Raw genomic sequence first — 23,891 nt, 5'->3', positions numbered from 1 at the left:
GTGATATTATTATTTCAAAATTATTTTAATGTCTATAACAAATTCAGATGCAAACTTTAAAGCATTCTTTAATCCTATATAAATTACTGCTACTGCTGCTAAGTCGCTTCAGTCGTGTCTGACTCTGTGCGACCCCATAGGCGGCAGCCCACCAGGCTCCGCCGTCCCCAGGATTCTCCAGACAAGAACACTGGAGTGGGCTGCCATTTCCTTCTCCAATGCATGAAAGTGAAAAGTGAAAGTGAAGTTGCTCAGTTCTGTCCGACTCTGAGCGACCCCATGGACTGCAGCCTACCAGGCTCCTCCGTCCATGGGATTTTCCAGGCAGGAGTACTGGAGTGGGGTGCAATTGCCTTCTCCAAATATATAAATCACTAGTAAAAAAAAAAACCTTTGTCCAATCTCTTGTCAAAATCAGTTTCCCTAAAGTGTTATTTGCATGTAGTAAGTCACCAATTTAAAGCATACAGTTAAGAGTTTTGACAACTGTATAAGGTAATGATACAGGTAAAATACAATCATGATCCAGAGCATTTCATAACCCCCCAAAGTTCCTCAAGACCCTTTGCAGTCCTTTACCCTCCTACACAACCACTGATGTACTTTACTTTGCTATAGTTTTGCCTTTTGCAAAATGCCTATAAATGACATCACATAGAAAATACAGTCTTTCGTGTGTGATACAACACTTTTGAGCTCCATACATGCTGTTATTTGTATTGGTGGTTCATTCCCCTTTGTAGTAGTCACCCATGATGCGGGCATACAGTTTGTTTATCCATTCCCCAGGAAAGGACATTTGGATTCTATCCAGGGCGGGGCTATTATGGGTAAACATTCAAATACAAGTGTAATGTGGACATACGTTTTCATTTTTCTTGGATAAACAGCTAAAAGTGGGACTGCCAGGTCATGTAATAAGTATACATTTAATTTATAAGAAACTGGCAAACTGTTTTCCAAAGTGGCTGTACTACCTTGCATCTCCACCAGCAATGTATGAGAGCTCCAGTTACTGTATCTACCTATGCTTGGTATTATCAATCTTTTAAATTTTACCCATTCTAATAGGTGTGAAGTGGTATCTCACTGTGGTTTTAAAGTCCCCGAGGACTAACAATACTGAGCATCTTTCCCTGGGCCTGTTGGCTATTTATAAAGCTTCTCTGGTATCCAAATCTTCTGTCATTTTTAAAAACTGAGCTGCCTTCTTACTGTCGTGTTGTAAAAGTTCTTTTAAGTTATGAATACAAGTCCTTTATTAGATGCACACTCAGCAAGTATTTGCTGTGACTTGCGTTTTCACTCTCTTAACGGTGCTGTTTAATGCTGTTTAATGAGTAAAAGCTCCTAACTTTCCTAACTTGATGAGATCTAACTTATACATTTTTTCTTCCTTCTACAGTTTGTCCTTTCTCCTATCTTAAAAAATTCTTTAAAAATCTTTGCCTAACTCAAGGTCACAAAGATTTTCTTCTAGAAATTTTATCTAAACGCTTCATCTAAGAAAACCTCGTCAAAGTTTTTAACAAGACTTTTCTTTAAAACGCCTGCATTCCATTTATCTCATAATTAGTCACACAATTTTATTCTCCCTTTGTTTCTTTTAAAATCAACTTCCCACATTACCAAGCACTATTGAAGTTATAGTCTATTTCAGAATTGGAAAGATTTTTATCTTTTAACAGATGTTCCCCTTCTTCAATCTAATAAATGGCATTTCTAAATGTAGGCAAGATTTTAGTCCCTCGGGTCTCTTCAAATTGACATAAAACTTCTGAACCCCTGACGTTGGTTCTTAAAAGTAACTTTACATTTCTTAATTCAACTTGGATTCCATTACATCAGTCTCTTTAAAATAAGCCAGAGTTCTTCAGACTCAAAATTAAATGAACAGGGTATACGAATTTCTATTCTATGCCCCTTGGAATAAAATATAGTTCATAGAAAGGAGGAAAAAGGTACACAAAGCTAACGTGACTAAAACGGAGAAATGAAATGAGAAGTTATCATTGCTCATTTCCTAACTTCACAGAACATCTGGAGAGAAACAAAATAGAAAACTGGCTCATCAAGGCCCCTGTCACAGACTTTAAATCAAGAAAACAGCAGCTCTGATTTACAACTCCCTCTTACCCTGATGTTTTTTTCCTATTTACCAAGTTGATCTACTGTACCCGATCCACAGATTTAGAACAGACCCCTGTGTTCCCATACCATGGCAGCTTTTATGCTTAGGTGACCCTGGGCCACCGAATCTTGGTTGTAACAGGAAAAATTTTAAACTAATTCTCTGAATCTGACAAGCCGTCTCCCTCAATAAGTCTAGGAAGTTTTTATTTCATTAACTGTGCATGAAATGGCAGGCAAACGGCCAGATCTACAGCCCAGTGGGGTGAAACTGCAACCATCACACATATACTCAAAAGCTAACCCAGTTTCTACCTCTACTACCATCTATTGGGCTTCCAAGGTGGCGCAGTGGTGCAGAATCCACCTGTCAATGCAGGAGACCAAGAGACATGGGTTTGATCCCTGGGTCGGGAAGATCCCCTGGAGAAGGAAGTGGCAACCCACTCCAGTATTCCCGCCTGGGAAATCCCATAGACAGAGGATTGGTGGGCTACAATCCGTGGGGTCACAAAGAGTTAGACACATTGAGTGACTTAGCACATGCATACACGCACACGCACACATACATACACACACACATACACTGCTATTACTTTCAATCCTACTCTTATTTTTTTAAGGGAAATAAATTGTTTATATAATCAGAAGAAAGAGCAACCTTAAATGAGTATTTTATACTTCTCTGATTAAAATTCTGGGAAGAAAAACTCAACTAGGCACAGAAATGGCCACTTAAGAGGGCTCAATTTGGAGAAACTCAACACATGGCATTCAAAACATAACTTCTGTTGACCTAATAACTAATCAATGTTACCAAACGAGGACTTATTAATTTCAAATGTGTATTAAGACCTTACTACATGCCAAGCAATATGCTGGATGCTTCTTCTTGTTCAGTTGCCAAGTCGTGACTGACTCTTTCCGATCCTACAGACTGCAGCAGGCCAGGCCTCCTAGATTCCAAAATAAGTAAGATAGTTCCTGACCCCTTGGAGACACACAATTTAGTAAAGAGGAAGACAAGAAATAATTGGGGATAGTTCCATGTAGTAAAATCTATGAGGTATACACACGGTTTTAGTAGAAGCTAAGAAGGGACCCACAATCAGGATCAGCTCTTAAGCTTCTCAGGAAACGTCACACCACCCTCCTGGGAGCAAAGCCAACTCTTCCACTGGCTTAACAGTGCTTTGAGCATCAAAGGCTACAAAAACCACCTATGTGGTACTGTTTATTCTCAAGGTCAATGACTTTCCTCAGCACTGGTCAGAGAGGATTACTGGACCACATACATGGCACAGAAAAAGCTCACTGAAAACCCCAATCTATTTATCAAAATCATACATTATCTAAATGCAGTGTGGTATCCTGGAACCGAAAAAGGATATTGGTGGAAAAGTTTTGTGAAATCCAAATAAAGTCTGCAGTTCAATTCATACCAATGTTAACTTCTTAGATGTGACAAAATGTTACCACGATTATGTAAGACATTAACATTAGGGAGAGATCTGGGTAAAAGGTACAACAGAAACTCCTTGTACTATTCTGCTTCTTTTTTATAAACCTAAAATGATTCCAAAACAAAATCTGGGTTTAAAAAAAGTACATATGGCTCCCCACTTTCCATTCACACTCCCCCTTAGGATTCTGATCATGCCTCCCAAGTCATTGCTCCAATTCAGGTAATGCTTGCTTAAAACGTTTTTCAAAACCTTATCTGTTTAAATGGTTTTCTATAAACCATTTATGTAGCCCAGCCAGGTTTCCTTCTTCACCAGGATATGAAAAACCAAATCACACTTGGAAAGTTTTAACTGTTTTCCTAAGTTCTACCACATACACCAAGGGGTATCCTTGGAGCTAATCCTGCAAGCTAGGCTTCAGCAGTACATGAACGAAGAACTTCCAGATGTACAAGCTGGGTTTAGAGAAGGCAGAGGAACCAGAGATCAAACTAACGACAAATTCTCTGGATCACAGAGAAAGCAACAGAATTCCAGAAAAACATCTACTTCTGCTTCACTGGCTACACTAAAGCCTTTGACTGTGTGGATCACAAGCTGTGGAAAATTCTTAAAGAGATGGGAATACCAGACCACCTTACCTGCCTCCTGAGAAATCTGTATGCAGGTCAAGAAGCAACAGATAGAACTTATGTGGAATGACTGACTGGTTCAAAATTGGGACAGAAGTAAGACAAGGCTGCATGTTGTTACCCTGTTTATTTAACTTATATGCAGAGTATATCATGCGAAATGCTGTGCTGGATGAATCACAGGCTGGAATCAAGACTGTCGGGAGAAATATCAACAACCTCAGATATGCAGATGATATCAGTCTAATGGCATAAAGTGAAGAAGAACTAAAGAGCCTTTGATGAGGGTGAAAGAAGAGAGTGAAAAAGCTGGCTTGAAGCTCAACATTAAAAAAACTAAGATCGTGGCATCTGGTCCCATCACTTCATGGCTAGAAGGGGAAAATGTAGAAGCAGTGACAAATTTTCTTTTCTCGGGCTCCAAATTCACTGAGGATGGTGACTGGCAGCCATGAAATTAAAAGACACTTGCTCCTTGGAAGCAAAGTTATGACAAACCCAGACAGCGTATTAAAAAGCAAAGAGGCATCACTGTGACGATAAAGGTCCTTAGAGTCAAAGCTATGGTTTTTCCAGTAGTCATGTACAGATGTGAGTTGGACCATGAAGAAGGCTAAGCGCTGAAGAATTGATGCTCTCAAATTATGGTGTTGGAAAAGACTCTTACGAGTGCCTTGGACAGCAAGGAGAGCAAACAAAGTCAATCCTAAAAGAAATCAACCCTGAATATTCATTGGAAGGACTGATGCTGAAGCTGAAGCTCCAATACCTTGGCCACCTGATGCAAAGAGCCAACTCACTGGGAAAGACTGATGCTGCGCAAGACTGAAGGCAAAAGGAGAAGAGGGCGGCAGAGGATCAGATGGTTAGATAGCAGCACTGACTCAATGACCATGTGTTTGAGCAAAACACCAAGAGCTACTGAAGGACAGAGAAGCCTAGTGTGCTGCAGTCCATGGGGTCACAAAGAGTCAGACATGACTTAGCAACTCAACAACAACAATCCTTGGAGTTAAACTTCCCTAAGTGGACAAGCCAGGGGTTTTAAATAACCTGGGCTAGATCTCTGGATAAAAACAAAGGGAGGGACACAATAGTAAATGTTGTGTATTAATAAGTTACCTTTACCTAATCTCTGACCAAAAAGAATAATGAATAGAAAACACAATGAAAGCATGAGGAAGGACTTTTAAAGAAGCCAAGAGCAAACTTAAATCTCTCATTGACCAAAATTGAATCACATTTCTTCTCCTAAATTAGAGACTGGTAAAGATGGATGGAATTATTCTTAGCCAACCAGGCCCATTCTTTGGCATGAAGATGTGGCTGGCTTCCCCTGAAGCACATGGCTGCAAGAGAGGAGAGAGAATACATGGGGGAAAATCTGTTGGGAGGAAATGGATGCTAGGGGTAGGGAGGTGGAGAAATCAACAAAAAGAATCCTCTGCACTTTATAACCACAGTAAGCTAGCAATTGAGGAATTTTAAATGTAAAAGCAACTTTTACAATGAGATTACTTTTGCTAGCACGTGTATTTTCTCTTAGTCAAAGTTCTTGGGGTGGACAAGGGAGCTTATACAAGTGCAAACAAACAAACAAACAAACAAACCAGAAGCATGGCTGGTAGATATCTAAGAGTAGTGGGCTTCGTGTCTGGTGGGTAGGATGTGTGGCGCACCAAATTCAGGTTCCTTGAATGGTTCAGGTGGAATCAGATGGCCTTGAAGACATACAGAAGCATAAAGACAAGTCATCTAGTTAAGTCAATCCCAATTTTTCATGGTAGAAATGTATTTTAAATGCTTTTTAAAGTGTTTTATTTCATTCTTTGTTTTTAAGGCTAGTCCAAAAAGAAGAACTATTTGTTAAAGGATAAAAATAGATGGATATGCATTGGGAAGAGAAGGTAGGAATCACACAGGAACACCGTATAAGATCTTAAAAGTACCTAAGTGAGAAGGAATCTCAAAACCATTAGTTGAGTGAATACACTAGACCATTTAATCTTTTAGTAAAATGTATTGTGTCAGTACTTTAAAAAATACAATGAACAGATGTTGACAATTAGCATCTCAACACCAAAATGCAAACTGCAGTGAAATGGATGCTTCAGCTAAAAGCTCTAAAAAACATGGTACAAATTCCTCAACTTCTCAAGGTAACAAAAATACATATTAAAATCATATGATACTGTTCCAATTCAGGCTAAATGGCAAGCCATATACCTACCATAACTGTTTGGTTTCTAATAACCAGATAAATATGTATCTCCCTCTGTTAAAGCACATTTTGTAGTATAGGCTTCAAGAGTCCCATCAGGAAAATGTCATAGAGACATGACACTGTATCAAGACTCAGGCATGCTCACATATACACACGCTACAATAAGGTTAAACAACCTCAGAACTTTGGAAAAGTGAAGTGAAGTCACTCAGTCGTGTCCGACTCTTTGCGACCCCATGAACTGTAGCCTACCAGGCTTCTCAGTCCATGGGATTTTCCAGGCAAGAGTACTGGAGTGGGTTGCCACTGCCTTCTCCAGGGGATCTTCCCAACCCAGGGACTGAACCCGGGTCTCTCGCATTGTAAGCAGATGCTTTAGTGAAGCGTAAACGAAGAAACAAAAGAAAGATAACTGAAATTTACATCTAAACTATTTAATGACTAAAGTCATTTAAAAGATAAACTGACATACTAGAATCCATTATAGTCATAAAATCCGATCTGTTATATGTTATAGCACTAAATAAATATTACACGACAGTACTCTGACCTGGTCCATTTCCGGAAAGAAGAACAGGTAGAATAAATTCTCTAAAATATTTCAATTCGCTACCCCCAATACAAAATAAAAAAAAAATTTTTAATAAAAAGTTTTATAGTTTAAAAAAATAAAGTATTTCAATTTGCATACCTTGGTTCAACCACCTACCATAATTTACCTGTTCACAACTCTTTCTCTAATACAGGCCTGAGTTCTTGAAGAATAACCAGCACATTTGCTGCAGCAGAACAGGCCCTCCAATAAATGCCTCTGAATGAATGAACATGCAGCAGTAACGTACTTCTCAGGTATCCTGACAAACCAGTTCAATATCGATATCTTACAAACAGGGACTGCTGTACATATACCATGCTACCACATTTAGATGTAGTCGAGCTAACTGAAAAATAACTAACAGCAACTAATGTTTGTTGGGGGAAAAACTCCTATCTCATGAGACATAAAAGTTAGTGTAAAGGGACTTTCCTAGTGGTCCAGTGGCTAAGAAGCCACCTTGCAACGCATGGGACACAGGTTCAATCCTTGCTCAGGAAACTAAGATCCCACATGCTTTGGAGCAACTAAGCCCTCACAGCTCAACTAGAAAGTCTGTTCTCTGCAACAAAAGATCTCACACGACATGACGAAGACCCTGAATGCCACAACTAAGACCTGAGGTAGTCAAATAAGTAAGTAAAGAAAGAGAGACATCTTCTTTAAAAAGTGTAAAAACTAACTTGAAACGGAAGAAAATATATGTGATTTTTTTTCCTTAATGGCCACAAAGTGAATACACATCGAACTTTCTAACACTGACCTACAAGATTCATCCTCCAAAATTTTAAAAAGCAATTTGTTAACAACTTACATTAGTAAGTTAGGCCAATTAGTGAATGGAATGAAATCCAAGCCCAATTATGTGTTCAAACTGTGGGTCAAATGCCTTGAGCAATTCTTTCTCTTCAAGACTGCAGAAGAGAACCAAACAACCCTCTTGACTGCTGAGAAGGACTAAAATCACTTATTTTTCTCACAAGTATGTAATCAAAATCGATTACTTTCTGCTCCCACCCAACACAAAGCAACACCATCTGTCCCTCCCATAACTACCAAAATATGCTATAGGATATCCTGGTACTTTATGAATCTTAGAACATAAGAATCTTGGATTGGAACAAAATTACAAAGCAAAAAACAAAACAAAACAAAACCATATTTTCCTAAGTATGTTCTCATCCTCCATAGTGTTCCCACACTAATTTAGCTCCCTACTAAGCTTTAACAATCAAGGAAATCAGAAAAGTCCCAGAAGAGATATTACACACTGCTTGTTTTTTTTAATTTGTTATTGTTCATGGAATTCAAAATTCAGGGTACACATTACCAAGAGAGTGTTTTTCTGTCGGTGCCTGGATTTAAATGCAAATTACTATTTAATTATATGCAATTTTCTCTCTAAACCTATATATAATACTAATCAGTCTCCAAATGTTCAAAATAAACACACCGATCATGTTTACTTAAAAAGCTTATTGCCTAATCACCATGAGGTTCTAATGCATCAAAAAAGTTGTGGCTATCATGTTACCATGACAGCTTGGCAGAAAGGCTGTTCCCTAAAGATTAGGAACTTCTAGTAAACCACAAATGGGGTAAAGCAGGAGGCATACACAGGATCTGTAGATGCTTCCATAACAAAATTATTTCAATGTCAAAAATTCAGAGCCTACAAAGTCAAATATGTGCCCTACAAAGCTAGCTACATGCATGCATGCCTCAAAGGGAAAGCAGGAAGAAAATTGTGTACTCAAATCAACTCAAGAAATCATCCTGCAAAGGAGCTTTTCAAGAACTGAAAATGTAATCAAGTTCTTGAAGTTGTAACACACTCAAGTTCCAAAACTGAACAACTATATTAAAATATCATTGGCATACTTTGACAGAAGACACACAATAACAGAAAATAGTTTAATAGGGTTTACTCATGGTGAACACTCTTCTAGGAACTTCATGCTTTAACTCACTTAGTCCTGATTACTGACAGACATTCCTGTAAGATAGATACTATTCATTTTACAAATATACTGAAGCACAGATAAAATCACCCAATAACATACAAGTAATTAGAGGGCAGTACAGGGATTTTTAAAACCCCATCAGTCAGACTCCAAAGTCCATTTTAATACACTATGTTTCATAATAAGGCTTATGCTGCTATGGTCAGCTTTTTTTTCTTTAACCTCATAACCTTTTTGGATTTCAAACATCAGGACAGCTTTGTGAAGTAAGGACAGACTGTGGAATTAGACCCAAACAAACCCCTGAACAAAGTCTAGGCTTCAGCTTCCCATTATGTAAAATGGGGGTACTGAAATCACTGTGAAGGTCAAAGAAGGTAATACAGTTAAAATGCCTAATACCATATATTGAATCGGGGTTCTTAACGTCAAGCGCAGACCTAGAGCGTTCAGACAGGCTTTGAGGTCACCAGTCTCATAATCGTGTGACAAATATTGCAACGTGTACCCATTTATTAAAGAACTGTCCCTGGATCTTCGAAAGGTTAAGAACCACCAGAGTACCTAAAAAGGTACTCAAAAAAAAAAAAAAAAAAGTAAGTTATCTTACCCTTCTTGTTCTCAAAAACTCTCATCTTTCCCATGAAAGATAACACACCAAGGCTTCAGAATACAATGCTAATTATTTCCCAACATTTTACTAGCTTGGTAACTAGTAACACAGGCAAGTGTCTGCCTCGATTTTTCTAGAGACAGTCCAAAGAAAGCCCTCAAAGCCCTCAAATGCTGCTCCATCCCTCATCCCTCCCTTCCCTCATCCCTCTTGGCTTCACCAAGACGAATACACGGTATGCACTCGGGGGAAATCACGAGAATCGTCCACTCGGCTACCCCAAGCACAATGCCGGTTGGGAGAACCAAGGAGGAACCAGAGCCTCCGCGAAACACGATAAAGACCTGATGCCCGCCGCTGAAGGATGAGGAGAACGTGTTTTCCCCAAACCTACTGGGCAATCCAGAATGTCGTCCCCTCTACCCTGGTCCTCCCTCTCTCTAGAACTCTATATAATGCAGGCAGGTCCTCTGAGCTCTGCCTCGTGCTGGAGTGATGCAAGAGGGAAACATTACCCAAACTGGGGGTGCAGCACGGCGAAGTCGCAGCTCTGCTACCCTGGGAGGCGGCGGCAACACCAACAGAAAATACGGCCCTAGACCCTCCCACTCAAGAGTACCCAGTACAGATTGCCCAGCCCGGCGGCAGGGAACCCGCTGCTGGGCTTTTCCGTTTCCCAAAACGGCTTCCGCTTCCGGGCTAGCCTTTGCCGGAAGTGGCGTACGGATGATGCAAACGAGCCGCGCCGCCGGTAATTCCGGAAGAAACAAGAGCGCGGCGTGAACATGGTGAGGCCCCGGGGAGTCCGAGAACGGGCATTGTCAGACCACGTCTGGGAGGAGATTGAGGGAGTGGCCTTTGGCCAAACTTCCACGAAAGTCTCCTTGCTTATTTTCATTCCGATCTCACCTTTTAAACTGCTTATGTTTTAGCGAGTTGGGAGGATGGGTTGAGGCAGTTTACTTCAGTCGCTCAGTCGTGTCCGGGTCTGCGACCCCATGGAGTGCAGCACGCCAGGCCTCCCTGTCCATCACCAACTCCCGGAGTTTACTCAAACTCACGTCCATCTAGTCAGTGATGCCATCCAACCATCTCATCCTCTGTCGTCCCCTTCTCCTCCTGCCTTCAATCTTTCCCAGCATCAGGGTCTTTTCAAATGAGTTAGTTCTTCCCATAGTATTGGAGTTTCAGCTTCAGCATCAGTCCTTCCAATGAATATTCAGGACTGATTTCCTTTAGGATGGACTGTTTGGGTCTCCTTTCAGTCCAGTGGACTCTCAAGAGTCTTCTCCAACACCACAGTTCAAAAGCATCAATTCTTGCGCGCTAGTCCAACGCCATACGTGACCCTACTGGGTCCATAGCTTTGACTAGAGGAAACTTTGTTGGCAAAGTAATGTTTCTGCTTTTTAATATGCTGTCTAGGTTGGTCGTAACTTTTCTTCCAAGGAGCAAGCGTCTTTTAATTTCATGGCTGCAGTCACCATCTGCAGTGATTTTGGAGCCCAAGAAAATAAAGTCTGGTTGAGGCAGATAGGAGGAATTGGGTATTTGAGGGAAGAAGGATGTGGACAAAAGAAAAGGAACTCAGGAATATGCGGTGTGTTTCCAACTCCTTTTAACTCTAAAATTTTTGTTTCAAGGGGAAGCAAAAGAAAACACGGAAGTATGCGACCATGAAGCGAATGCTTAGTCTCAGAGATCAGAGGCTGTGAGTGTCTGGAATCACCTGGGTTCCTAGACTGCCCAGAGCTATAGAAATCACGAGGGGATAAGTAGTAAAAGTTTGTGTTGTTATTTTTGTTGTTTTGTTTACTTTTGGTGTTATGTCTTGGATTATTATAGGGTAATAAGTTACAACAGTGGCTTAGCTGCTGAGCAGGTACACTGGTGAATGGGTTGGGAATTCAGCATCTCTTAAGTGTTCAATTTGTATCACTGTTTCTATATACTGTGTGTGCCATATCACTTTGAAGCCTCCTGACTGTTCTGTGAGGTAGGTAGGATTTTCTTTAAGTTTTTGTCATTACACTGCTACATTCCCCGGGAGGGGTGGGGTGGGGGGATTTGTTTTAATTTTTGAAAGACAGAGATTATCATTGTCTTGTGTACGAGCACCTGATAACTCAAGTATTTTTGAAAGAAAAAATGGGAAAACACCTGCTGCTGCTGCTGCTGCTAAGTCGCTTCAGTCATGTCTGACTCTGTGCAACCCCATAGATGGCAGCCCACCAGGCTCCCCAGTCCTGGGATTCTCCAGGCAAGAACACTGGAGTGGGTTGCCATTTCCTTCTCCAATGCAGAAAAGTGAAAAGTGAAAGTGAAGTCGCTAAGTCTTAGCGACCCCATGGACTGCAGCCTACCAGGCTCCTCCATCCATGGGATTTTCCAGGCAAGAGTACTGGAGTGGGGTGCCACTGCCTTCTCTGGGGAAAACACCTAGGTGTCTCCATTTGATAAATCTTACAAGATTTATGACTGTGGAGGAAGAGAGTAGAATGATACTCCCTAGTATAACGAGAAACTAAACAGCTTGCCAGCTTGGTTAAGAATGGATGGAGTTATTAAATAAAGACTGGGGTTCATTGTGTTTTAGAGTCTCAGTACAAAGTAGTCCTTAGAGCCTTCATTGTGGTTAAATTGTATTCTTGACTTTTAGTATGTATTTATTATGTAATTTTAAGGAAATTTGGCCCACTAATAATATTTTGTTTCTAGTTAAGGTTAAATTCTGTGTATATATATATTGTCACATTTTAGCCTTTTATAAGAGACATGTGGGAGAACCCTTTTCTTCCTGCTGTTGAAGCATCTGAGTCTTCAGAGGATAAATGTCAGCCTGTTCACCCACTGCTTGGAAGTGGATTTTTATCCTTGATATGAGAGCTTCTGACAAAGAAAGAAATAATATAACCAACATTTACTTATCCACTAATAATTTATATGGATTATTAGCTAATGATTTTAAAATTTAATTAGGTTTTACTGATTAACTGTGTTAATTCCAGGGTACTTCCTTCGCAGTTATTTATGCACAAGAAGCCTATGCTGATATTAATATGATGATCTCACAAAATAGGATTTCCTTTGTAGACAAAAAAGAAGAAACTTTTAATTATCATTACTGCTGTGGATTTTTTCTCTCCTACATTGAATTTTCTTTTTTTTTTCTAGTAAAGAAAAGGATAGATTAAAACCGAAAAAGAAAGAAAAGAAAGATCCCAGTGCACTCAAGGAAAGAGAAGTGTGAGTAATCAAAAATTTCAAGTTTTCCTTTAAAACTAAAAGAAAGATTCTAAAACTATAGACCTCTGAGAAATTCAGGCATCCCCTGAACTGATTTGCTCAGTCATTTGTAAGTCTGGCATAGCTGTGCAAATGAAGTGATATTGATGAGCACAAACCAATTCTAATGGTTCAAAGGTTTTTGGACTTCATGGAGCAGTAAAAGTTTCCCTAAAATCCTGGGGATTAAATCTAGTATCATTTTTTTTTTTTTTTTTTTGGCCAAGGAACTTTCAAAATAAAATTGAAGATTGTTAATTGTTTTAACATACCCGCATTTCATAAAAGAGACGGCATATCACCAAAAAGTAGTAAAGGCATAGTTTCAGGATAAAGGTTATTCCTTTTAAGTAAGTACATTTAACTTTATGAAACCTCATCCCATTTTTCTTATTTTTCTCATTTTGCCCTAGATTGGTGATGGATATATCATCACAGGATTTACTTTGAATTAACAGGGGGGAAAGGAACAAACTATTCCACGCAGAGACTTCTTATTTGTTTGTTTATACCAGAATATCAGTGTAGACATTACTTCGTGTATTTTTTCTTTTTCTTCCAGCCCCCAACACCCTTCCTGCTTATTCTTCCAATATAACACACAGCTGGGCCCACCTTACCACATCCTGGTCGATACCAACTTTATCAACTTTTCCATTAAGGCCAAACTGGACTTAGTGCAGTCAATGATGGACTGTTTGTATGCCAAGTGTGAGTATCAGACTTTTCCATTTCTCTGACATTTGTAAAGAGTAATCATACTTACCCAAGTACATAAAAAGAGGGAAATGGGGTTTTAGTTTACTGAATTGCTGGCCATTTAATTTGCTCACTATAGCAAGGACCCTTTTCAATGAATTGAAATATAATGCAAACTTGACTGGGAATAATTAAACTTTCACAGTTGAGAAAACACTTAGTATATTTTGACCATCGTTACAGACATCAACTTAGAAAATAGATGGGGAATTTTCTGTTTTAGGATTTTGGATTTTAAAATTCTGGATAAATGAAAATTTATTTCATTTCTCACTATATATATTATTTACATTAAGTAGTAAGGAAACATTCTCCTGTCCACTTCAGTGTGGAAAAGCTAAATAAGACATTTTGCCATTTACAATCACAGAACTAGAAATGATTATGGGGAACTATTCCTAAGTTTATTCAGTCTGGTGTTTATTTGTACCACAAAGGATCTGAGGTAGTTTATTTACACCTAGACATGTAGTTTACCATTAACAGATTTCCTTGTATGTTTGGGTGTCTCCTCCTTCAAATGGTCTTCTTTTCCTACCATGAGGAGGAAAAAGATAGTTTAGGACAAGTACAGGGGAGTAACTTCCTAATAGTGAGATCTGTTATATTTTGTGGTGGGTTTATATTCACACATTTTCCAGTCATCTAGTAAAAGGTACAAATGAAAATTAAACTTACACTTTGCCATAAAGAATAAATTATTGGAATCAAAGGAAAAACTTCATACCTCCTTTAATATATATAAAAGATACTACATAGTGAACATTTACAGAGTGATAGTAATGTGACTGCTGTTTATTGATTTATTAAAATTAGCAAGATGGGATAAGGGATGTGTGATAGGTAAGAGAGGTCAATTCTTTAAATGCCTAAAATTAATATAAAAATTAACTGCATAAGTTTATTATATCAAGTTATGCATGTAACCACCAAGTGAGAAAAACAGCCAATGAAATTAAAATAGTCATCTCTAAGGATCAGAATTTGTTCAGTCACTCAGTCATGTCTGAGTCTTTGCTACCCCACATACTGCCGCACACCAGGCTTTCGTGTCCTTCACTATTTCCCAGAGTTTGCTCAAACTCATGTCCATTGAGTCAGTGATGCCATCCAACCATCTCATCCTCTGTCTCCCCCTTCTCCTACCCTCAGCCTTTCCCATCAGGGTCTTTTCCAATGAGTTGGCTCTTCCACCATATGACCAGAGTTTTGGAGCTTCGGTTTCAGCATCAGTTCTTCCAATGATATTCAGGGTTGATTCCTTTAGGATTGACTGGTTTAATCTCCTTGCTGTCCAGGCGACTCTCAAGAATCTTCTCCAGCACCACAATTTGAAAGCATCAATTCTTCAGTGCTCAGCCTTCTTTATAGTCCAACTCTCAGAATTGGTGGAATGGGAAAAGATCAAGGGATCATTATTTTGTCATATAGGCCTTTTTGTATTTTTTTAAAGCTATGTACTTGTAATACTTAGAAAAAAAATTTCTTAAGTCTCTTAGGAATAATAAAGAGTTGTCTGAAGTTGGAGCATGACCATGCCTAAAAGTGGACTAAGGTGGCCTGTATGAGGGAAGAAACTGATCTTGGTGGACTTCTTCTATTCCCATAGTGTTTCTTATAGTTGTCTTAGCTGCTTCTCCAGGAATGCTGTGACCTATTTATGAACGAAATGGATGGAGGGTTTAAGCATGGCCCCTTTCATTGCTTTCTTGGCTCTCTAGCTCCACTACTATTATCTAAATGGTTCAGGGGAAGTCCATGGTGGTCTAGTGGTTAGGACTCGGCACTTTCACTGCCAAGGATGCAGATTCAATCCCTGGTTGAAGAACTAAAATCCTATAAGCTGCGTGGCATGGCCAAAAAAAAAAGATGATTGTTTGGGATAGCGTTGGCCTTATAGTTAGGTCTTTCTCCAGTTGTGGATACCATAGCGTACAGCTATAATGCATACAGTGAATTGCTCTCACAGTGCCTTTTCTGAAAGAAAAAACTTACTAAGTAAAATGCCACTTTTCTGTGTGACACTTTTCTGTGTGATCTCAGAGCAAAGGCAGAAGAAACATTCAAGTGCATTACAAGTTCAGTTACCTAGGAGATTCCTCAACTGTTTTAAGCTCTGCTTATTTTTTTTTACTTGGTATATTCATAAAAGAAGGGCTTTATCTTCCTTTTGGCTTGGAGCTGCCCCTTTGACCTTTTCATAGCTCTTGGCCCCTGTTTGACACTCCAACAGAGGAGGACGGTTAGCTACCTATGGGCTTTCTTTTCTACTGAGAGTCCTCTTTGTAGTGATCTTCCTGAACCCATTTCCCTGCTCCAGACGCAAGCTTTTGTTTCAGTGCTGCATGGCCCTGAAATCGACCCTTTTAAGGCATGTATTGCCCTCGAATTCCATGACTATCTGCTCCTCCTATCTTCTTCCCTCCATTTTACAACTGCTTTTTCTTCTTGGCATTGTATTTTAGTTTAAGATGTCTTAACTTTGTTCTCAAGAGTGTTAGTATACTTGTGAAAAAAATTAATACTCTAGCATGAAGAAAATGAAAGTTCCCTGTTATGCCTTTCCTCAGAAAGGGGCAGTTTTAAAAAGTTCATATGCAGTTTCTATGGGGTAATTTTGTTCATAATAAATAACCTCATTCTGTGAGGTTATTTTTGTTCATGAATAAGAATAGATCATGCATTATTTACTTTTTCATCTTCATGCTATTTAACATCTTTAAGATTCAATCCATATACCATATAAGTCACTCATTTAAAGTATATAATTCAGGGAATTTCCTGGTGGTCCAGTGGTAAGACTTTCAACAGGATATAATTCAGAGAGTAAAATCAGTTCCTTCACAAGTTTGTTACTAATTTTATTTTTCCTGGCAGGTATCCCTTGTATAACTGACTGCGTAATGGCTGAAATTGAGAAATTGGGGCAGAAATATAGAGTGGCTTTAAGGTAGGATGAGCTGATCTAGATTTGTTTGGTGCACTGAGGATTCTTTGACCCCCACTTCTTCTGTTTGCTCCAAAGGTTTCTTGTCTGGTTAGTTTAAATAGAAATCGTACAAAACTAGTTAACTATGCATGACTTAGAAAGCAGACATTTGAAGGTTAGAGTTTTCCAGCTGAAGCTTTTTGAACTAAACTTCCTTAGTCACACAGGTCTCCTGGGCCTCCTTGTATGTTTCTCTGGATTTTCACTTAGAAAGCGTCTTTCTATTAGTTTGTTATCTGGCTATCTTCTTCAGACTCTCACACTTAAACAGTTTTCAGTTTACTACAAGAAGTTTTGAGTTTAGAAAGTGCCTTTCAGTTTAGTGATTCCCAAAGTGTGGCAACCCTCCTCCACCCCCAGAGTCCCAGAGACCTTTGCAGGGAGTTTGCAAAACTATTTTCTTAATAATACCAAAGTGTTGCCTTTGTCACTGTACTGACATTTGCACTGAATGCAAAAAAATGGCATTACCTCAGTACAAATCAAGACATTGGGCCCAGATAATACTAGTAGTTTTTTTTATTCTTCACTGGCAGGTTTTTGGTTTTTTTTAATACCGGAGTCACTTAAGAATATCCTTAATAGAACAGTAAAATTCATTAAAGTGTTAAATCTCAACCCTGGAATACACATCAGTGTTCCTTGTGGTGCAGTGAGAAGTGCACACAGAGCATTTCTGCTGGTGGGCGCGCCTTTCACCTTTCCACAGTGGTCATTTCATAACATGTGTAAACCAAGTCACCGTGCCGTGGACCTTCAACTCACACAGCGCTGTATGTCACTTCCATCTCAGTAAAACTGGAAGGAGACGGGAAACAGAGCAAAGGATGAACAATGTCTCAAAGGGAAGCATTTGTGAGCTGAATGAGCTGCTTTTTCATGAAATACCATTTTCATGTGAAGAACAACTGACAGACACTGATTTTGAGTTAGGGAAAATCATAAGCTAATCACATTCCTAATGCTAAGGACCTTTCTATTGAGACCAGTGAAAACATTGATGAATGTGGTTTTTTTAATGTTATATACGTGTATGTGTCTGTGTCTGCTTTGTTTATTATATGTCCTCCCACGTTGGTACATACAGCTCTACCTCATTTTTTAAAATAGGCTAGAAGGACCAAAATGTATTTAACTTTTACCTTGCTGATGGATATTCAGATTATCTCCAGTTTTCCACTGCTGTAAACCATTTTGTAGTGACCATCCTTGCACCTGTATTCTTGTGTATTTGTGTAAAACAACTTCCTAAAAGCAAAATGGTTAGGTTTAATTTGATGTAGTTTTGAATCCTGACTTTTCCCAGCTGTGTAGCTTTGAACAAATTAATCAAACTCTCTGAATCTTCTACTTTATCTGTAAAACGGAAATAGAATAATTCAGATTTCTGTAACAAGTACATGATGTAAGGCTTGGCAGCTCTCAGTCAGTAAGCTTTAATTCCCTTTTCTATAAATTGTCTTTCCAATTATTATAGGAGATAAGCTTCAAGGGGAGAACAGTGTCTTGAAATCTCCACATAGATCACATTACTCTTATTTCACTGATTGAAGGTTGTAAAGTTACTCAGTTGCTTGAATGCTTTTATTAATCTACTTTTATAATCCTATAATCCGTATAGGATTGCCAAGGATCCAAGATTTGAACGATTACCGTGTACACACAAAGGAACCTATGCAGATGACTGCTTAGTACAAAGAGTAACTCAGGTATCATCATTTTTTAATATTTACTCTGTGCTATTAAAAAAAAAAAGATAAGCTATTATTTCCTGAATGTTCATGTAAAGTATCTAGGAAAATAAATGATAAAAAAGAAATTTATATAGAATCCCTTCATGGGAAGTGTCGGTGTCCTCATTTACTTGAGAGAGTGGAATGGAAGTGTATACTGTAACCATAATGGAAAGATCATGGGTTTGGGGAGGAGACATGGTTTCAGATCTTGGCATCTGCATTTATTGGAGGTGTAATTTGGAGCATTTATTGATTCTTTATTCCACAAATCTCCTCTGTAATATGGTTTAAGTAGGTGAGTGCAGACATACTAATATATCAGGTTCTGTCTCCCTGTGAATCTAAAAGAAGGTTCCAGGGACTTGCCTGATGGTCTAGTGGTTGACTATGCACTTCCAATGCAGGGGGCACAGGTTTGATCCCTGATGGAGGAACTAAGATCCCACATGCCATGCAGTGCGGCCAAAAAATAAATAATTGAGTAAAGTTCCATTTATTCCCTATGTAGGAATTTTGTTACATCTGAGTCTCCCAGGGTGCTATTTCACACATACCCTAGAATAAGTAGGTTTTTGATTCATCTGTTCTTCCTTGTCAAACACTGCAAGAACTTCTATTGCTGATTGACCTTAAAAAGCCTGTCTCTGCTGAAAAGAATCATCTCTATGTAGTGACCACACTGCCATCCCTTGAGCCACTTCATCCCTTGAGTGGGGCCAGCATTTCCCTTAATTCCCCATAACATGGCTGGCCCCAATCTACAACTCTTTATAAAACTCAGCAAGAGATTTGGGTAGGATGGAAGTAAAGTATCAATATAATACAAATTAGTTCCAGATGGGTTGCTAAATATTAGTGCTTTCAGAGCTGTTTGACTCCGCCTTGTCCTGGAGATCTTCCTGTTCTGGCTTCAGAACCCAGGAGATAGCCTACCTCCACCACGGGGAGGCCTCCAGAGTAGGACCAGCCCCGGCTGCTAACTCACTTCAGTTGTGTCTGACTCTGTGTAACCTCATAGACGGCAGCCCACCAGGCTCCCCCATCCCTGGGATTCTCCAGGCAAGAACACTGGAGTGGGTTGCCATTTACTTCTCCAATGCGTGAAAGTGAAGTCGCTCAGTCGCGACCCCAGGGACTGCAGCCCACCAGGCTCCTCCATCCACGGGATTTTCCCCGGAGATCCTTCTAAAAGCAAAAGCTGTGCCTTCGGATCTAAGGCTGTAACTCTGCCTTTACATTGTCTTTCTAAGGGTGTTTTCCGAAAACCAAGGAATTGTCTGCCCTAGATATGAAAATCCCTTCCACTTATGAGACAGAAAAACAATTTGCAGCTTTTGACTAGTTTTTCTATCTTCTCCCCCTCAAGATTCTTAGAGCTACAATCAGCCCAGGCAACTTGTTATGTTTTATGTGATAAATATGAGCTCCTCAATCTAGAAACTACTCACCAATTTGTTTTAGCCTTTCCTTTCCTGTTTACTGTAAAAATTAGTGATTCTTCAGACTGACCAGTGATTGTATCCAGCATCACTTGGTGAGCTCTGTGGAACATCCAACCCTATCTTTTCCAGCACAAGTGTTACATTGTGGCCACAGTTGACCGGGACCTTAAACGAAGAATCCGGAAGATCCCTGGAGTTCCCATCATGTACATTTCTAACCATAGGTGAGAAGTTTCTCTTAGAAAAGTGATTAACTGTATATAGTTGATGTCAAGATATAGAAGGATTTGGAGAAAAAAAATTTGATGTATCAAATGTTTACATAGTTCTATTTGAATAAATGAGACAAAGTGTTAATGACAAGAACACAGACAAAAGATAAAGCTAGGATTTAGGAATGAGGCAGAAATTCACATTGCTACAGTAAGATCACTAGCAGGAATAGGGAAATGTGTGGCCTTAAATATTGATACAGAGCAGTAACTTAAGCTTATTTTTTTGGCTAGAAATACTTTTTTTTTTTGAAAACCTAGTGCAGGTGATTAGCATCTTATTTGGGAAACTGAAAGTTTATTTAAAAAAAAAAGAAAACAAAAGCTGCTTTTTATCCTTCTTTGATATTCCTGTGTCAGTCCTCAGACTGTTATTGGCCAACTTTTTATCCCGGGACAAACACAGCAAAATGGGAAGAATATGGGTGAGGGGCTTGGGCACACCTGGACTCCATACCTGGCTCTCCAACTTGTTTCTCCACTTTGAAGAATAAAGATAATATAGTCAGCATTTTGCTGTAAATCATTCATTATGATAGGCCTTTAAAATGTTCCCACTGACAAAAAGGATTCACAGCAGGAGGTGAGAGTGATATAATCAGTAAGGATGGGCTTTTAAGGTGGGTTCTGGACACACGTTTCTAACCAGTGTTAATTTTTTGTCCTCATCAGGTACAACATTGAGCGGATGCCAGATGATTACGGAGCCCCTCGGTTCTAATGAAAAGGGAAACTTTCTCCACCTTCCTTTGACCTGTTTTCTCTTATGCAAGTTCATTAAACATGCTATAGTGTGAATTACTATTGCACTCACCCACTTGCTCTATAATGAGCTGAGTTATAGTTAAATATACTCACTTTTTAATGTTTTTAAAATTATATTTTGTGTCATTTTAAAATTTGCCGCATCTTTTTATAAATCAGAAAATTTCTCACATGATATGATGGTCATTTTATATTGATTTGCTGCTGCTGCTAAGTCACTTCAGTCGTGTCCGACTCTGTGTGACCCCATAGACGGCAGCCACCAGGCTCCCCCGTCCCTGGGATTCTCCAGGCAAGAACACTGGAGTGGGTTGCCATTTCCTACTCCGATGCATGAAAGTGAAAAGTGAAAGTGAAGTCGCTCAGTCGTGTCCAACTCTTAAGGTCATGCTAAGCATTTAATAACATGTGCTCTTATCCTCAAGATATTCATATTATGGTAAAAGAAAGACATGTAGATGAAAAAATACAGTAAAATAATGATGCTAGGATAAAAGTATGAGGGAGTAGACAAATAGGTAGAAAGAATGATTTCTTTCTCCTTGGTTGGGATAGGGAGAGAAGAAGGACTGAAGGCAGTTATGTTTGAGTTAATCTTGAAGAGAGCGAGAACATAGAGGGGAGGAGGCTGTGCTCACATCTGAGACTCCAGAGGTAGGAGGTGGGAGGGAGGGGGCTTTATATGACAGGCTGAAGGGTTTGGACTTAATCCTGAGGTCAACCGGGAGTCATTAAATTTTTAATTAGGATGGATAACATGATCAGATTAGATGTTTTACATGATCACAAGACAGTATAAGAACAAACAAATAGATCATTGAAACAGACTACAAAGTCCATAAATAGACCTATTTATTTAAAAGTACCATAAATAGTATTTATGGTAATTTAGTATGTTATAAAGCTGGTATTAAAAAATTTAAAAATCTGTGGGAAAAGGAAATTGCATTAGAAGGCCAAATATTGTGGGGTTATCCCACTAGGGTTAGGATCCTGACTTCAGCAGTTAATATCTGTATGAATTGGGCAAATTACATAAGCATTTGATGCTTTCCTTGCTTCCCTTTAAATGTTTTATTTAGGGACTTGCCTGGCAGTCCAGTAGTTAAGACATTGCACTTTCACTGCAGGGGGCCTGGGTTCAATCCCTGGTTGAGGAACTAAGATCTTGTATGCCAGGGATAGCCAAAAAATAGAAAAAATAAAAGGTTTTATTTAAGCCTCAAAACAACCCCAAAAAGATAGTATTAAATTGAATAGTACCCGGCAGAAGTGTTATTCAGTAAATGTTAGTGATGACTGTATTATAATAACAAGTTGACTATCCACTTGAAAAAAAGTTTATATTTCTACCTCATATCCTTCATGAGATCCTCATATCCTTCAAGTGGATCAAAGTCTAAATATTTTTTAAGCCATGAAGTGAAGTGAAGTGAAGCCGCTCAGTCGTGTCCGACTCTTTGTGACCCCATGGACTATAGCCTATCAGGCTCCTCCGTCCATGGGATTTTCCAGGCAAGAGTGCTGGAGTGGATTGCCATTTCCTTCTCCAGGGGATCTTCCCGACCTAGGAATCAAACCCAGGTCTCCCACATTGCAGGCAGATGCTTTACTGTCTGAGCCACCAGGGAAGTGTGGAAGCATTCAACTCAGTTCACTCAGTCTTGTCCGACTCTTTGCAACCCCATGGACTGCAGTACTCCAGGCTTCCCTGTCCATCACCAACTCCCAGAGCTCACTCAGACTCATGTCCATCAAATCGATGATACCATCCAACATGGAAGTATTAGGAAAAGAAAAAGGAAAATGTATATAAGCTCTGAGTAGAATTCTTAAAGAGGGCTTCCTGGTGGCACTAGTGGTAAAGAACCCGCGTGCCAGGGCAGGAGACGTAAGAGACGCAGGTTCAATCCCTGGGCTCGGAAGATCCCCTGGAGGAAGGCATGGCAATCCACTCCAGTATTCTTGCCTGGAGAATCCTATGGACAAAGGAGCCTGGCAGGCTACAGTCCATGGGGTTGAAGAGTTGGACATGACTGTTTGAAGTCGTGTCACTGAAGTGATTTAGCAGCAAAATTCTTGAAGAAGAATGTAAAAGCCATAAAAGAAAAAATAAGTGTGGATACATTAAAATTAGATTTATCTGCAAAAAAGAATCTCCCCCAAAATTAAGACAAATGACTGACAAAATTTTCCAATGTATATAATAAGGGTGTAAGGACATGGGTAGTCCTGTAGTGCTGACAAGAAGGCAAATAAGGAAAACCATTTTGGACAGCAGTTAGGATCCTTTGGGCTTCCCTGGTAGTTCAGTTGGTAAAGAATCCACCTGCAATGCAGGAGATCCTGGTTCAATTCCTGAATTGGGAAGATCCCCTGGAGAAGGGATAGGCTACCCACTCCAGTGTTCTTGGGCTTCTCTTGTGGCTCAGCTGGTGAAGAATCCACCTGCAATGTGGGAGACCTGGATTCGATCCCTGAGTTGGGAAGATCCCCTGGAGAAGGGAAAAGCTACCCACTCCAGTATTCTGGCCTAGAGAATTGTATGGACTGTATAGTCCATGGAGTCGCAAAGAGTCGGACATGACTGACTGACTTTCACTTCACTAGGATCCATTAAAATAAAAATGACAGATGTCATGTGAGCCTAATTCTGTCTTTTAGTTTATAGGTATCATATGGGTGATTTCCTTTAAAATACATCATCAGTGTGAGATAAATGCATGATAAATGTAAATTTCACATGTGTGTACAAGGAAGTGCATAGAAAGAGGTTTACTGCACCACTATAACAGAAAAATTGAAAAGAATGTAAATATCCATCTGAAAGTTTTAACTGTTACATTTATACCATGGAATGTCATAAGCACTTAAAAACAACGAGATAGATTTAAAAGTAAGACAAAGGACTTGAATAGACAGTTCTCTGGAGAAGACATACAGATGGCCGAAAAGCACATGAAAAGATGTTCGATATCACTAATCGTTAGGGAATTGCAAATCAAAATCACAGTAAGTT

At 39.4% G+C, this 23,891-nt stretch overlaps 2 protein-coding genes across 8 annotated transcripts in view; one reads left to right on the top strand and one right to left on the bottom strand.

Annotated features, from left to right (window-relative positions):
* Nucleotides 1–10,289, bottom strand: part of AREL1 (apoptosis resistant E3 ubiquitin protein ligase 1) — a 44,482-nt gene extending 34,193 nt beyond the window's left edge. For 4 of the 7 annotated variants that reach the window (XM_006053871.4, XM_025295195.3, XM_025295198.3 and 1 more), the window contains exon 1: nt 10,140–10,288. The gene's annotated coding sequence lies outside the window, so the exon portion shown is untranslated. Of the gene's footprint in view, nt 1–10,139 lie in introns of all 7 variants that reach the window. The other 3 variants (XM_025295197.3, XM_025295196.3, XM_025295199.3) reach the window with 2 other exon arrangements.
* A 6-nt stretch (nt 10,290–10,295) lies between these two features.
* FCF1 (FCF1 rRNA-processing protein) lies at nt 10,296–21,047 on the top strand. The gene is made up of 8 exons (XM_006053873.4): nt 10,296–10,412; nt 11,268–11,335; nt 12,799–12,870; nt 13,472–13,620; nt 16,546–16,618; nt 18,279–18,366; nt 19,965–20,059; nt 20,780–21,047. The coding sequence occupies exons 1-8, from the start codon at nt 10,410–10,412 to the stop codon at nt 20,826–20,828; spliced, it is 597 nt and encodes a 198-aa protein (XP_006053935.2). The 5' UTR covers nt 10,296–10,409; the 3' UTR covers nt 20,829–21,047.
* Nucleotides 21,048–23,891: the final 2,844 nt, after the last annotated feature.

This window comes from Bubalus bubalis, chromosome 11 (genome assembly GCF_019923935.1).
Source record: "Bubalus bubalis isolate 160015118507 breed Murrah chromosome 11, NDDB_SH_1, whole genome shotgun sequence".
NCBI classification, from domain to species: domain Eukaryota; kingdom Metazoa; phylum Chordata; class Mammalia; order Artiodactyla; family Bovidae; genus Bubalus; species Bubalus bubalis.
This window is presented reverse-complemented; position numbering and strand designations above follow the sequence as displayed.